Genomic DNA, 13,527 nt, shown 5'->3' with positions numbered 1-13,527 from the left:
AGGTATTCACACAGGAATGTGCTGTGAAAGGTCCTTACTTGTTCCCAAGCTTACAATTGTGATAGATATGTATACAAATATGTATATCCCCAGGGTGAGTATACACTTCCTTACAATCATTCCTACAATTGCTTTATGGTTTGCCATAAAGCAATTATGAAAAGCCAGCAGGCACAGCAACTGTTCGATTGTTCTACTTATAGTCAGAAGTATCCACAAGGAGAGAAATCTTATAGGAAAACCCAAGATTATTTTCTTAGATGACCTGATAGGATTTTCACCCTTTGCAGCTGTGTGACTGGTAAGAAAATTTCATAGACTAGGAAAGTCAAACATTTGGTTGAAATGTTGCTGCTCTGTTCTCTGCTCTAGCTGGGAGCCATCTTCCTGTAGATGCTACTTTAAAGCATCTCCTCCCTTTGCCTATGTCTATTGATAACTCTTGTCAATTTCTGTCACCCCGATAACAGTCAGTCAATATAAAAATAAAGTTATTTGGAATGTAGTTGTGTATTTGCTAAGAAAATTAGATTTCTATAGGAAATTAAATATTTTTTTTTTTTTTTTTTTTTTTTTTTTTTTTTTTTTAGATGGAGTCTGGCTGTATTACCCAGGCTGGAGTGCAGTGGTATGATCTTGGCTCACTGAAGCCTCCACCTCCCTGGTTCAATCAAGTCTCCTGCCTCTGCTTCCAGAGTAGGTGGGACCACAGCCATGAGCCACCACTCCTGGCTGATTTTTGTATGTTTAGCAGAGATGGGGTTTCACCATCTTGGCCAGACTGTTACTGAACTCCTGACCTCAAGTCATCTGCCCACCTCAGACTCCCAAAGTGCTGGGATTACAGGCGTGAGCCGCTGCGTCCCGCCTAGATGCATATTTTTATTTTCCATTTTCCTTTCAAATGGAAAGGGGAATGCTTTATTCAATCACTGAAAATCTGTGAAATGATTCTCTTTAAAAGACAAACTTTCAAGTCAGTAGACTGTAAAGCAGATTGCCCTCTCCAAAGTGGGTGCGCCCCATCCAATCAGTTGAAGACCTGAACAGTACAAAAAGGCTGACCCTCTCTTGAGTAAGGGGAATCCTCCTACCTGCTGCTTGAGCTAGCACATCAGTCTTTTCCTGCCTTCAGACTCAAACTGAAATATCAGCTCTTCTTGGGTCTCTAGCCTGCTAGCTTTCTGACTGGAACGACATCATTGGCGCTCCTGTGTCCCCAGAGCTTTCTGACTGAAGATCTTGGGATTTCTTAGCCTCCACAATTGCATGGGCCAATTTCTTATTTGTGTGTGTGTATAGATAGATACATACATACATTGATATACATATATATGTATATTAGATATAGATATAGGTATATATCTCCTATTAGCTCTGTTTCTCTGGAGAACACTGACTGATATATTCCTCAAGTAGACTACTGGGCATGAAAGTTGAGCAGGGTCAGTCTTATTTTCGAGATCCAGGTATTTACAATTGTCACTGGTTTAAGAAATAAACTTTTAAATACAAAGTGGTCTATTTGAAAAGAAAAAAGAAATATTCTTGAGCTCAGGAGTTTGAGACCAGCTTGAGCAACATGGTGAAATCCCATCTCTGCCAAAAATACAAAATAATAATAATAATAATAGTTGTGTGTGGTGGCACACACCTGTGGTCCCAGCTACTCAGGTGGCTGAGTTGGAAGGACTGGTTTCACCAGGAGGGAGGTGGAGGTTGCAATGAGCCGAAATCATGCCACTGTACTCCAGCCTGGGTGACAGAGTGAGACCCAATCCAAAAACAGTAATACTTTATCCTAAAGAATATCACTTCAAAGAATGAAGTGACAAGCTAACATTACCTGGATTCCACCTGAATCATCCATGGACCAAGTTTGGTTTTGGGGTTTTTTTCTTTCTCAGTCTGCTGGTTTTAGGTAAATCCATCCCTCATGAGGTCCTAGGTATGAGTTGCAGTAATGTCTCCCAGTCAATGGTAGCTGACATAGAGTCTGGGCCACCTGTCCATGAAGCTTATATATGTGCTCTGGGCCTGCTCCAGCCCAATCTTGGTTGTATCTGATTTTGGATGGATTCCTCAGAGCCTACCTGACCTCATGAGTTGGTGAGTCTGTCAGAATGCCATTCATGATGGGCAGTCCTCATTGCACAGTCTGATGTCCCATGGATAAATGCTCCAGCTTTAGCATGGCCTAGTAGCTGTTTTTTGAATGGCATACAGTTCTCAGTTATAGGTGGCAAATTATCTACTGGGATGTCTCAGGGTACTTCCATGCCAACTAAAAACTGCTAGAGGGTAAATCAACAACTGCAGTTTGATAAAGTCATGGTAACCAGGCTCGTCCTGCCAGGCAAGCTATCAAGATCAACGGAAGTCCAAGAGTGAGAAAAATCTAAAATGGGTGATAGAGGAGAAAAACAATGAATACTAATTAGTATGGATAAATCTCAGGCTGGGCGCAGTGGCTCATGCCTGTAATCCCAACACTTTGGGAACGCCAAGGTGGACAGATCACCTGAGGTCAGGAGTTCAAGATCAGCCTGGCCAAAAAGGCAAACCACCAACTTTACCAAAAATTAGCCAGGTGTGGTGGTGGGCACCTGTAATCTCAACTACTTGGGAGGCTGAGGCAGGAGAATCGCTTGAACCTAGGAGGTGGAAGTTGCAATGAGCTGAGATCACGCCATTGCACTCCAGCCTGGGCAACAAGAGTGAAACTCCATCTCAAAAAAAGATCTCAAAATAGCCAGGCGCAGCTCACTCCTATAATCCTAGCACTTTGGGAGGCTGAGGTGGGTGGATCACCTGAGGTCAGGAGTTCAAGACCAGCCTAGCCATCATGGTGAAACTCCACCTTTAAAAAAAAAAAAAAAAAAAAAAAAAAAAACTCAAAATAATTAAGATGAATGAAAGAAGCCAGTCCAAGAAAAAAAAAAAAAGAATATATACTATAGGATTTCATCTATTTAAAATTCTAGAAGATACAAACTAATCTATAGTGACAGAAAGCAGATAAGTTATTACCTGGAGATAGAGTAGAGTGGACTGAGAAGACAGGATGGAGGAGGAAGCATTACAAAGGACATCAGGAAACATATGTTTATTATCTTAATTATGGTGATGATGTTATGAGTATATGTACATGTCAAAACTTGTCAAATCCTACACTTTAAATATGTGTGGTTTATTGTATGTCAATTATATCCCAGTAAGGCTGGTTTTTGAAAAACTCATCAAGGCCAGGTGCAGTGGCTCATGCCTGCAATCCCAGCACTTTTGGAGGCCGAGGAGGGCAGATCAGCTGAGGTCAGGAGTTCGAGACCAGCCTGGCCAGCATGGCAAAACCCTGTCTCCATTAAAAATAGAAAAACTATCTGGGCGTGGTGGTGCACACTTGTAGTCCCAGATACTCAGGAGGCTGAGGCAGGAGAATGCCTTGAACCCAGGAGGCAGAAGTTGCAGTGAGCTGAAATCGAGCCACTGTACTCCAGCCTGGGGGACAGAGCGAGACTCTGTCTAAAGAAAGGAAAAAAAAAAAAGAAAGAAAAAAAATACCTCATCAAATTGTACACTTTAAATATATGTAGTTTATTCTATGTAAACTATAACTCAATAAAGTTGTAAAAAAAAATTAGATTTAGGACCAGCTGTAGCTATCGTAGGGAGCTACTGTGCATCCCACTAGCCCTCCTGTGTAAAGGGCTTACTTATCCTTTACATGTATTCACAGTCTGTATAAAAGCAGGTTTCTGCCTTTTTCCTCCAGCAGTGAGTTTTCTCAGGAATTATGACCACGGAATCTTGGAGAAGCTGTGTCGAGATACAGTGAACTTAATGTGAGAAGGAAAGAGACAAATAGATCTGTGTTGTGCAAATGGCTGACTGGGATAGATGTTGCTTTAGGGCGTCCTCCTTACTGAAATCCTCCTTACTAGGCAGTGTACCCTTCCCCTGCAGCTCTGGGTATTGACTGTCAATGGCTCATAGGTGCCTCTCCTCTACAGCAATTGTTGTTGGCTAGTGCTCCCACCCTCTCCAGGCAGCTCAGAGCCCTTGACCGATTGACAGAAAGAAACAAGAGGCAGGCCCTAGCCTCACAGAACAGCTCTGTATCATGGTTTATGCTCCAGAGTCATCATAAGCCAAAAGTAGACTTTTTCCTGAGGCCACATCCTTGGTTGGCTCTTTCCCCTTCTCTGTTCTGCTTCACTCACTCCCTTTTAGGTATTGCCTGAGAAGCCCTCCATCTATCAATCACAGGCATCCAAATTCCTGTCTCAGGCTTTGGCTCTAGGGAACGTAACCTAAGAGAACTCTGAACAAACTTGCCAATCAGTACTGAGACCCAGCTCCAAGAAGCCACCTCCTGCCCATCTGTGTTGGCTTGTATGTTCTAAATGCGACCTCAGTCCATGTCCTTCTGGCTTATATGTTATCTCTGGGTTTACCTTTATATCTGCTCACATCCTGCCTAGAACTAGGTTCCTGCCTTTTCCCTCCCAGCAGAGTGATACCCACCAATTCTCTATCTTCATTGCTCAACTTACATCCACCATTAAGTCATAATGAATCATCTTGAGAACTGTCAAGAATCAACTCTCGATCTGGGCTCATTGTGACTGGGCCTCATTACTCCATGAATTCTTAGAAAACACTTTTTTTTTTTTTTTTTGAGACAGAGTCTCGCTTTGTCACCCAAGCTGGAGTGCAGTGGTGCGATTTCAGCTCACTGCAACCTCTGCCTCCCAGGCTCAAGCGATTCTCCTGCCTCAGCCTCCTGAATAGCTGGGATTATAGCTGTGCGACACCATCCCAGCTAATTTTTGTATTTTTAGTAGAGACAGGGTTTTACCATGTTGGCCAAGTTGATCTTGAACTCCTGACCTCAAGTGATCCTCCCACCTCGGCCTCCCAAAGTGCGAGGATTACAGGTATAAGCCACCATACCCAACCACTAAACACTTTCTGATTAATTGCAATAGGGACCTGAAGCAAATGTACAAATAATGTATTGATAAGAAAATTATTAATATTTTTAGAGCAAACAACTTTATAACCAAATGTCAAAATTGAGTTAAAAGCTTAACGTTGCTTACCTTTCCTGTGTAACCCAATTGATAACTAAATCTAACCGTTTTTCTGATAATCCACATTTGATTCCTTCCAGGGTTAGAGCTGCATCAACAGGACATCGAAAAGCATGACTTGTGATAAAGAGGGCCTCAAAAAATAAGAGTAATGGAAGAGGCTTTCCTCTAATTTTTCCAACAGCTACAGAAAGAAGAAAATTTTCTGAGTCAAATACTTTAAGAAATAGTTTGCTTTTTCTTATTTCATATTACTATTTTCGTGCCTTTGGTTTTTGAAAACTTTAGCCATCTAAAATTATACATTTATAATTTTTAACACATGCTTATAAAGTTTATACTTTGGATAATAACTAAATGTCACGTGCCAAGTGAAGATGGAGGCAGAGACTGGAATGATCTGCTACCAGTCGGGGGAGGCTAACAATCCTGACAATCCTCAGAAGCCAGGAGAGAGGCATGGAAAGGAACCTCCCTTAAAGCCTCCAGAAGGAGTGACCCCTTGACATCATGATTTCAGACTTCTGGCCTCCAGAGCTGTGAGAGAGTATATTTTTCTTTTAAGTCATAGGATTCTCCTGTTAATGATGCCAATTTGCTATGACCAAAGAAAACAAAAGGTGCTGCTGCAGATACACAGAGGGTAAAATTCCTAATACAAACTATCCTGCTCTAATGACCAGTCAAATGAGGCATATATAAAACTGGACATTTAGAGGTATATATTTAGTCTAATATACTCTAACTTTGAAAATAATTCAAGGAGAATGACAAGTTAGGATCCTGAAATTTACATGTAGACTCAGCCACTGACCAAATAAAGTATGTCAATTTCAAATCAGCATGACTACAATTCACTTCTTTATTAAGCTGTATGTACACTCAATGCTTGAACTTGCAGGGGAGGAAGACTGTCCATTTGAATTCTTAATTAATTCATCAGACTATTTTCCTTTTGTGAGCAGAAAATAATTTTACCACCATAACTTATTTCCTAGATTTTTATTGAACTCTCCTCCTCAAAGTCAAGTGAGACATTTTAGAGAGAACAACTGGACATGGGTGTCTTACAATTTTGAGAACAAAAAGACCAGAGCCTGATATTTGCCTGGAAAGTTTAAAGGTGAAAGGCTAGATTGAGTAAAGGGAATTAAAGTACAAGCAAATTCTACTTCGACAAGATTGCATGTTCCTCAAGGGTGAAGGAGATTCCATGGAAGGCAGCTAGGCTGGTTGTCTTGAAAAGGCCCTCTCAGAGAGGTCTGCATGTGGGACCAGATAACTCCACTAAAGAGAGTCTTTGGGGGCACACCCTACCAGAATTAGCTAAAGGGGAATCATAAGCAGCCAGCTAAAGTAATACCCCCCGAATCAATAAAAGGCACAATGGAAAGTCCCCAGCTAAAAAGCAAAGATTAAAGCAGTCAACTAGGAGCCAACATGGGGCATCTGCCGCACCCAAGAAACATCAAAGCCAAATGACCACTGCACCTGTTGAGAAGATCTTTCCTGTCCCTTACATAACCCCACTGCAAAGCTGCCTCGTGATTAGAAGAGGAGGGAGTAGCAGAGTAAAGAAGAAGCAAATATGTCTCCTGAGCCTCAATAGGTTCTAGAGCCAAATCAGAGCAAAACCAGGGTAAGGGGGAAATTTTTAATTCAACAAGCGATTATAGTTTCTATTTAGTTTAGGCTAGACTTTTGGGTATCTAAAAATAAAACTATTAGTATCTGAAAGTGAATGAAAAGAAGCTATGTGATATGACCAGTATATTGTCCAATAAAAGAAATAGGAAAGTCAACACAGCCCTTTTAAAGGGCAATGGAGAGGAAGAATAAAGTTGTACTCTATCAAGTCTAGCTTGAACTTTAGACTCTATCATATCTAACTGATCTATGATTCAGTTTCATAGATATCAAACTTGGTAAAACCAGGTATGAAATAAAAAATTGATTCTGGGTCTGATTGAGGATCTACCAACAAAATGTATGGATTTTCACATACAGAATATATAATACCTATTTTTATTGTTCACAGACTTTTAAACTTACTTCTCAATTCTCAGATACACTGTATTATTAATAAAATTAATTCTGAATAAGTGGCATGGTACTAAAACCCCTAAAGCTTATATAGTGCTTTGAAATTATCAACTGATCTTAACCAATGACCCTAATAAGGTGGGTATCATCAACATTCCTAGCTTTCTTTTTGTTTGTTTGTTTGAGACATGGTATCACTCTGTCGCCCAGGCTGGAGTGCAGTGGCACAATCACGGCTCACTGCAGCCTTGACTTCCCAGGCTCAGGTGATCCTCGCACTTTAGCTTCCTGGGTAGCTGGGACTACAGTCATGTGCCACCACGGCCGGCTAATTTTTTGTATTTTTTGCAGTGACCAGGTTTCGTCATGTTGCCCAGGTTGGTCTTGAACTCCTGAGCCAAGCAATCTGCCCACCTAAGCCTCCCAAAGTGTTGCTATTACAGGCATGAGCCACTGCACCTAGCCAAAATTCCTATTTTTCAAGTAATAAAACTGAATTTCAAGGAGATAAGGTAGCTTGCCCAAAGATCACAATGCAAGTGTATACTAAAGACAAAATTGAAACAAAAGTATTGTGCCTCCTACGCAACATTTTATAATGTTCTATTCTCTTCATGTTTTGTGATTAATTAAATATGTATATATTTACACACATATATGATAGAAGAAAATAAAATATTTCTTATACCTACTATAGATTAACAAGATTAAGCACAATTCAATTAGACTTTGAAGTAAAGATGGTAGACTGAACACACATATTCAATCTTAGTTCATAAAGTCATTAAAGTAACAGTAAAGAAATTTCACAGAGCAAATTTAAAAGGAAATAACCAACACAATTCTGAAAGCCAGAAAATAGAGGGTGGCAACTAGCGTAGCAGATTCTTAAAAGTTTGATTCCTAAACTGTCAATAAGGAAAACCAAGAAGAAGCAATTCAATACACACCAAACGACACATAAAGTCTCAGGAATTGTCAGCACCAGGAACCTCTGTAATGAAATGAACTAAAACTAGAAATCTTGGCTGAAAGACTGTTTAAAAAGCTATCCCTCACCCAGTCAGATGATACCCCCTTCCAGTACCTAGAAAAAACTGAGGCTTATTTTCTGAAAAAGATAAAACAAAAGGTGTCTACATGAAGACAACAGGCACAGTTGAGGGTAGGAATACAAAACTGTTAATATTCCTTCTTTGAATTTCCAGAGAATGTTCTTCGTATCACTAAAATCACACTACATGTAAGCTCCGTGTTGTAAATCATTTGTGAAGGTTTTATTTTCTGCTGTATCCCAGCACCTAGAACAATGCCAAGCACATATCAGAGAACTAACTTTGTTGAATGAATGAAAGAATAAATGAATAAACAAACGAATAAGCTAGTTCCACACTTGTCTGCCTCTTCATCTCTCTTTTCGATTAGACCTTTATCTCATTGAAAGGATTGGGTCTTACTCATCTTGTATCTTAGTACCAAGGTCATAATAGTTTAATCTACAGTTAAAAACAGTCTATTTATAGAAATTTTCTGAAAATGTTATAGGAATGTACTGCTGTGAACATTATCAGAAGCTCTGTTTCTACCAATGATACCATCTTTGAGCTTTAATATGTCTTAAAAACTAGGTTTTATACAAACTTTTAAAAACAGAAAGCAACTGTCTCAAATATAAGTATTTTAAGATTTAAGTAATTTTAATCTAGTCTAAGCTATCAAACTTGAGAGAGGCCTTTAAAGATCTAAGACTCTGAAAACATGACAGTGTGGCTTACGTGGACTACTGATCCTGGCTATATTTTTCCCTCTCCTTAGATAAAGTAAAACAGCCTATATCCACATGGGAATTGAGTCTGAATTTCAGTTATGTATGTGATTCAGGAAGCCAAAGCCAAGAAATTAACAAAGAGCAGCTTAAGGCTGTTGAAACATTAGAGACCAGGCAGAGACAAATATAAAGCCTTTCCAGAGAATACACACTAATCCCACAGTAGGGGAGAAATTAAGATCACAATATTATAATTTTTTAAAGTGTACAATATTATACATAAAAATTATCAGTCACACAAATCACATGAGCAAGAGTGAGGATATCCAATAATCTGGAGAATTTATATACTTCAGAACTAGAAACAACTGACTATAAAAGAGACTATAAAATATCTATGTTTGGGTGGGCACAGTGGCTCACGCCTATAATTCCAGAACTTTGGGAGGCCAAGTCGGGCAGATCACTTGCGCTCAGGAGTTCCAGACCCTCCTGGCCAACATGGCAAAACCCTGTCTCTACCAAAAATATAAAAGTTAACTGGGTGTGGTGGTGCATGCCTGTAGTCTCAACTACTAAATGGTTGAGACATAAGAATCATTTGAGCCCAGGAGGAGGAGTTTGCAGTGAGCTGAGATCACACCACTGCACTCCAGGTAACAGAGCAAGACTCTGCTCCTGCCAAAATAAAAAAAAAAAAAAAAAAAAAAAAACTGAACTCCCAAATTATACTGAACACAAAACCAAGTTTCAGGTAGCTTATAAACCTAAATGTGAATAGCAAAACTATGATATTTTCAGAGCAGAAAAAAGAAGAATGATTTGGGATAGGGAAGGACTTTTACATAACACATAAAAATAACCTCAGAGGAAAAGACTGATACATTCCACTACATTAAAATTTAAAACTTCTGTTCATCTTAAGATATCATAATGAAAAAAAAATATTTGTAACTCATTTTAATTAACAAAAGACTAATATTCATAATACATAAGTAACTCCTAAAAATCATTGAGAAAAATATAGACAATCCAATAGCAAAATGGGCAAAAGATCTTAAGTACTTCACAAAACAGGAAATCCAAATACAAAGATATATATATATGAGCTGGGTACACAGGCTCACACTTATAATCCCAGCACTTTGAGTGGCCAGGGTGGGAGGATTGCTTAAGGCCAGGAATTTGAGACCAGCCTGGGCAACATAGCAAGTCCCCATCTCTACAAAAAAAACTTTAAAAGTTAGCCAGGCATGGTGGCTCACAGCTGTAGTTTGAGAGGCTGAGGTGGGAGGATCACTTGACCCCAGAAGGGCGAGGCTGCAGTGAGCCATGTTTGTATCACTGCATTTCAGGCTAGGTGACAAAGCAAGACCCTGTCTTAAAAAAAAAAAAGGTATATATATATATATATATATATATGCCTACACACACACAGACACACACACACACAAACACACACAGACACACACACACAAACACACACAGACACACACACACACACACACACACACACACATATGAAAAGATACTCAGTTTCACTGGTAATGAGGGAAGTTCATATTAAAACCATAATAAATTTACATAACCACAAGAATGATAAACATTTAAAGGTCTAACACTCCCAACTATTGTCAAAGATATGGAGCATAGAAAATCACATACTTTACCATTGGAAATATAAATTAATACAACACTTTGGGAAAATGTTTGGCATTCAAAAGCTGAAGATATGTATACCTTAGGACCCAGAGAGTTCAATCTTAGACACATATCCCAGAGAATTTTACATATGTGCACCAAGATATATTTTCATAGCAAAATTTTTTATAATAGCCCTAAACTAGAAACCATCTAAATGTCCATCTACCAGAGTAGATAAATACATTGTAGTATATTTCATTCTAGAAGGTTTAAAATAAACCACAGCTACATGTAGAAACAAGGCTAAATTTCACAACTAATGTAGTGAAAAAAGACATAAAACAATATAATTATAAGCAATGGTATAGTTCAGGAGCACATGTGATATTTAAGAACATATACAGTATAATTCAACTAACATTTAAGTGGAGTGGATTGCAAGGATATGATCCAGGAGGCAGGGATTAACAGAGACCATTTTAGAAGCTGCCTATCTCAGTAAATATAAAAGACATATTTTTATTTTCATCATTTCCTTAAAACATAAGTGAATACTTAAGGCAAAAATAGTAACAATGTATATGATAATAGCACAAAAGAAGAAAGGTGATGGTAAGGTTCATGCATCATATGTAGAGTAGTAAATTATTAATTCAAGGTAGACTCTGGCAAGGAGTGAATATATAATCCTTAGAACAACAACTAAAACAATAATACAAAGAGGTATAGCCAAAAAGCCAAGATAGAAGAAAAGAGGGAATTCTTAAAAACTACTCAATTTATACAATATAAGGTTGAAAAGAAGAAACTAAGGAACAAAGAACTGATGAAAATAATTGGGAAAAATATAGCAAAATGATAGGCTTAAAACCAAATATATCAATAATTTTGTTAAATAGTTATTATGTTAATTATGTTTAGTTATAGCAAATGAACTAAACATTCCAATTAAAATACAGAGGTTAGGACTCCTGCTTCTGGCATGAAACAACCATGAAACTAGATAAAATATATAAAATAACAGCCTTTAAGTCATTGGACATAAGGTAGAGAAGGACAGTGATCCTTGAAAAGTGGGGGAAAAAAAAATCAAGGTGAACTTGTCAGGGTAGACCCCGATCCCACGACGGATGAATAAATTCACTCAGACATGGAATACACTGAAAAGGCAAGCTAGGGGTGTCCGTGGCCTCTTACCCAAAGGAGTTAACGGCTGCTGCCCCCAACTCTCTGGCCTTCCTGGCCTTTATTCAACACACATTAAATGTCAAAGGCTTTGAGTCAACACCACTATAGGGTAAAGATTAAAGGCCAGGTTCTGAGGCCTAAAGCAAATACCATTAGAGGGTAATTAACTCTACTGACACCCCTAGTAGGAGGCAGTCAAGCACGGATGGGCAAAGGATGGTCTTAGGACAAAAAGCCATTAGATGAAGTCCTTTGCATTCCCCTATTAACTGCCTTATGCTTCAAGCCTCAAGATAAAAGAACTAACCACCTTCAGCCCATTCTTTCATCTGAAGGTATGTAAACCGCCTGGCCTTCCAAGGGTGTTTTGTGACTGTTTCCTATAACTATGCCTAATATTTTTCCCTTAACATTTTTTCCACCACCCTGACTGAACTACCACATGATCCCAACAATAGCCTCAGTTTATTGCCTGGAGAGAGTTTCCAAGCCAGAGTACAAAGATGGGGAAGCCAGTTACAGTCTGGGTTCCTGAATTGAGGACATGGAGCTGGAAGTTTGGAAAGGTCAATGCATATAAAGATCACAGGTCAGACACCAGAAAAAAGAGAGCTACCTAGAGTAAGAGCTTCAAATATCTGTACAGGGTCTCCCACAGGTCATCAGCTGAGTACTGATTAGCACCTACTGGTGAGGAAGCTACTTAAGGCCAGGGAAAGAACTACCCAGAAGGATTAGAGGGACTAATCCCTAGGCCTCAGAAATAGCTGAGAATAACTCTTACACCAGAATGGAAAACTTCATAATTCTCAAGTATCAGGTAGAACATTCAGAAGGGTTATGCCTCAAACCAAACACTGCTCCAGTCCTGCCTTACACAATTTGGAAACAAGCACCAGAAGGATCATATTGTTTCCAAGTAACTTACTATATCCTGGAACAAAGGTCAAGAAGAATTTACAAATACAAAATCCAACACACATCAAGGTAAAATTCTTAATGTCTTTCATCCAATCAAAAGTTAAACTTGCAAAGAAGCAAGAAAATATTACCCATGAGAAAAAAATTAATAAATCAAATTTGACATGATAGAATTTATGGAAAAGGGTATTAAAAGTTATTAGAACTATATTATTTCATATTTACAAGGGAGAGGAAAGATGAAATATGTTAAGTAGAAACATGAGCTATATATGAAAAACTCAAATCAAAGTTATAGAGATGAAAACTACAATTTCTGAAATGAAAAATACACTGGATGGGATTACTGCTAATTAGATACTGAAGATTAGTAATTTAAAGACAGCAATAGAAAATATCCAAAATAAAACAGTAAAAGACTAAAACTTGGACAAAGAATAAATGAGTTGTAGGACAACTTCAAGCATATAATTGATGTCCCTGAATGGTGAGTGGGGAGAAGGGAGGCTGGGGCAGAAACATATTTGAAAAATAATGGCTATATATTTTTGTATTTGAGGAAAACCAAAACCCACAGATCCAAGAATCTCAATGGACTCCAAGCATAAGAAGCATGAAAACAAAAGTATACTAATGCTCATAATCAAATTTCCAAAAAAAAGTAATAATGAGAAAATCTTTAAAGTAGTTATAGAGAAAAGATACAAATATAAAGATAAAGATGACAGAATATTTCTCAGCAGAAATAATGCAAACCAGAAGACAGTGAAACAAAATCCTTTATGTGCAGAAAGGAAAAATAAATAAATAAATTCTATCTAGAATTCTATACTCAGTAAAAATACCTTTCAAAAGACAGGTAAAATGAAG

At 38.4% G+C, this 13,527-nt stretch overlaps 1 protein-coding gene across 5 annotated transcripts in view; it reads right to left on the bottom strand.

Moving 5' to 3' along the window:
- Nucleotides 1-4,890: 4,890 nt before the first annotated feature.
- The window catches only part of LOC116545891 (clathrin heavy chain linker domain-containing protein 1), a 47,390-nt gene continuing 38,753 nt past the window's right edge, over nt 4,891-13,527 (bottom strand). For all 5 annotated transcript variants that reach the window (XM_032272304.1, XM_032272305.1, XM_032272307.1 and 2 more), the window contains one exon: nt 4,891-5,277. In XM_032272304.1, the coding sequence (XP_032128195.1) occupies nt 5,099-5,277 (179 nt within the window). In that variant the 3' untranslated portion in view covers nt 4,891-5,098. The remainder of the gene's footprint in view (nt 5,278-13,527) is intronic.

Source organism: Sapajus apella, unplaced genomic scaffold (assembly GCF_009761245.1).
Source record: "Sapajus apella isolate SASKATOON/1434 unplaced genomic scaffold, GSC_monkey_1.0 scaffold424, whole genome shotgun sequence".
In the NCBI taxonomy this organism is placed as follows: Eukaryota; Metazoa; Chordata; class Mammalia; order Primates; family Cebidae; genus Sapajus; species Sapajus apella.
Note: the sequence above shows the minus strand (reverse complement) of the source record. Positions and strands in the feature narration are given on the sequence as shown.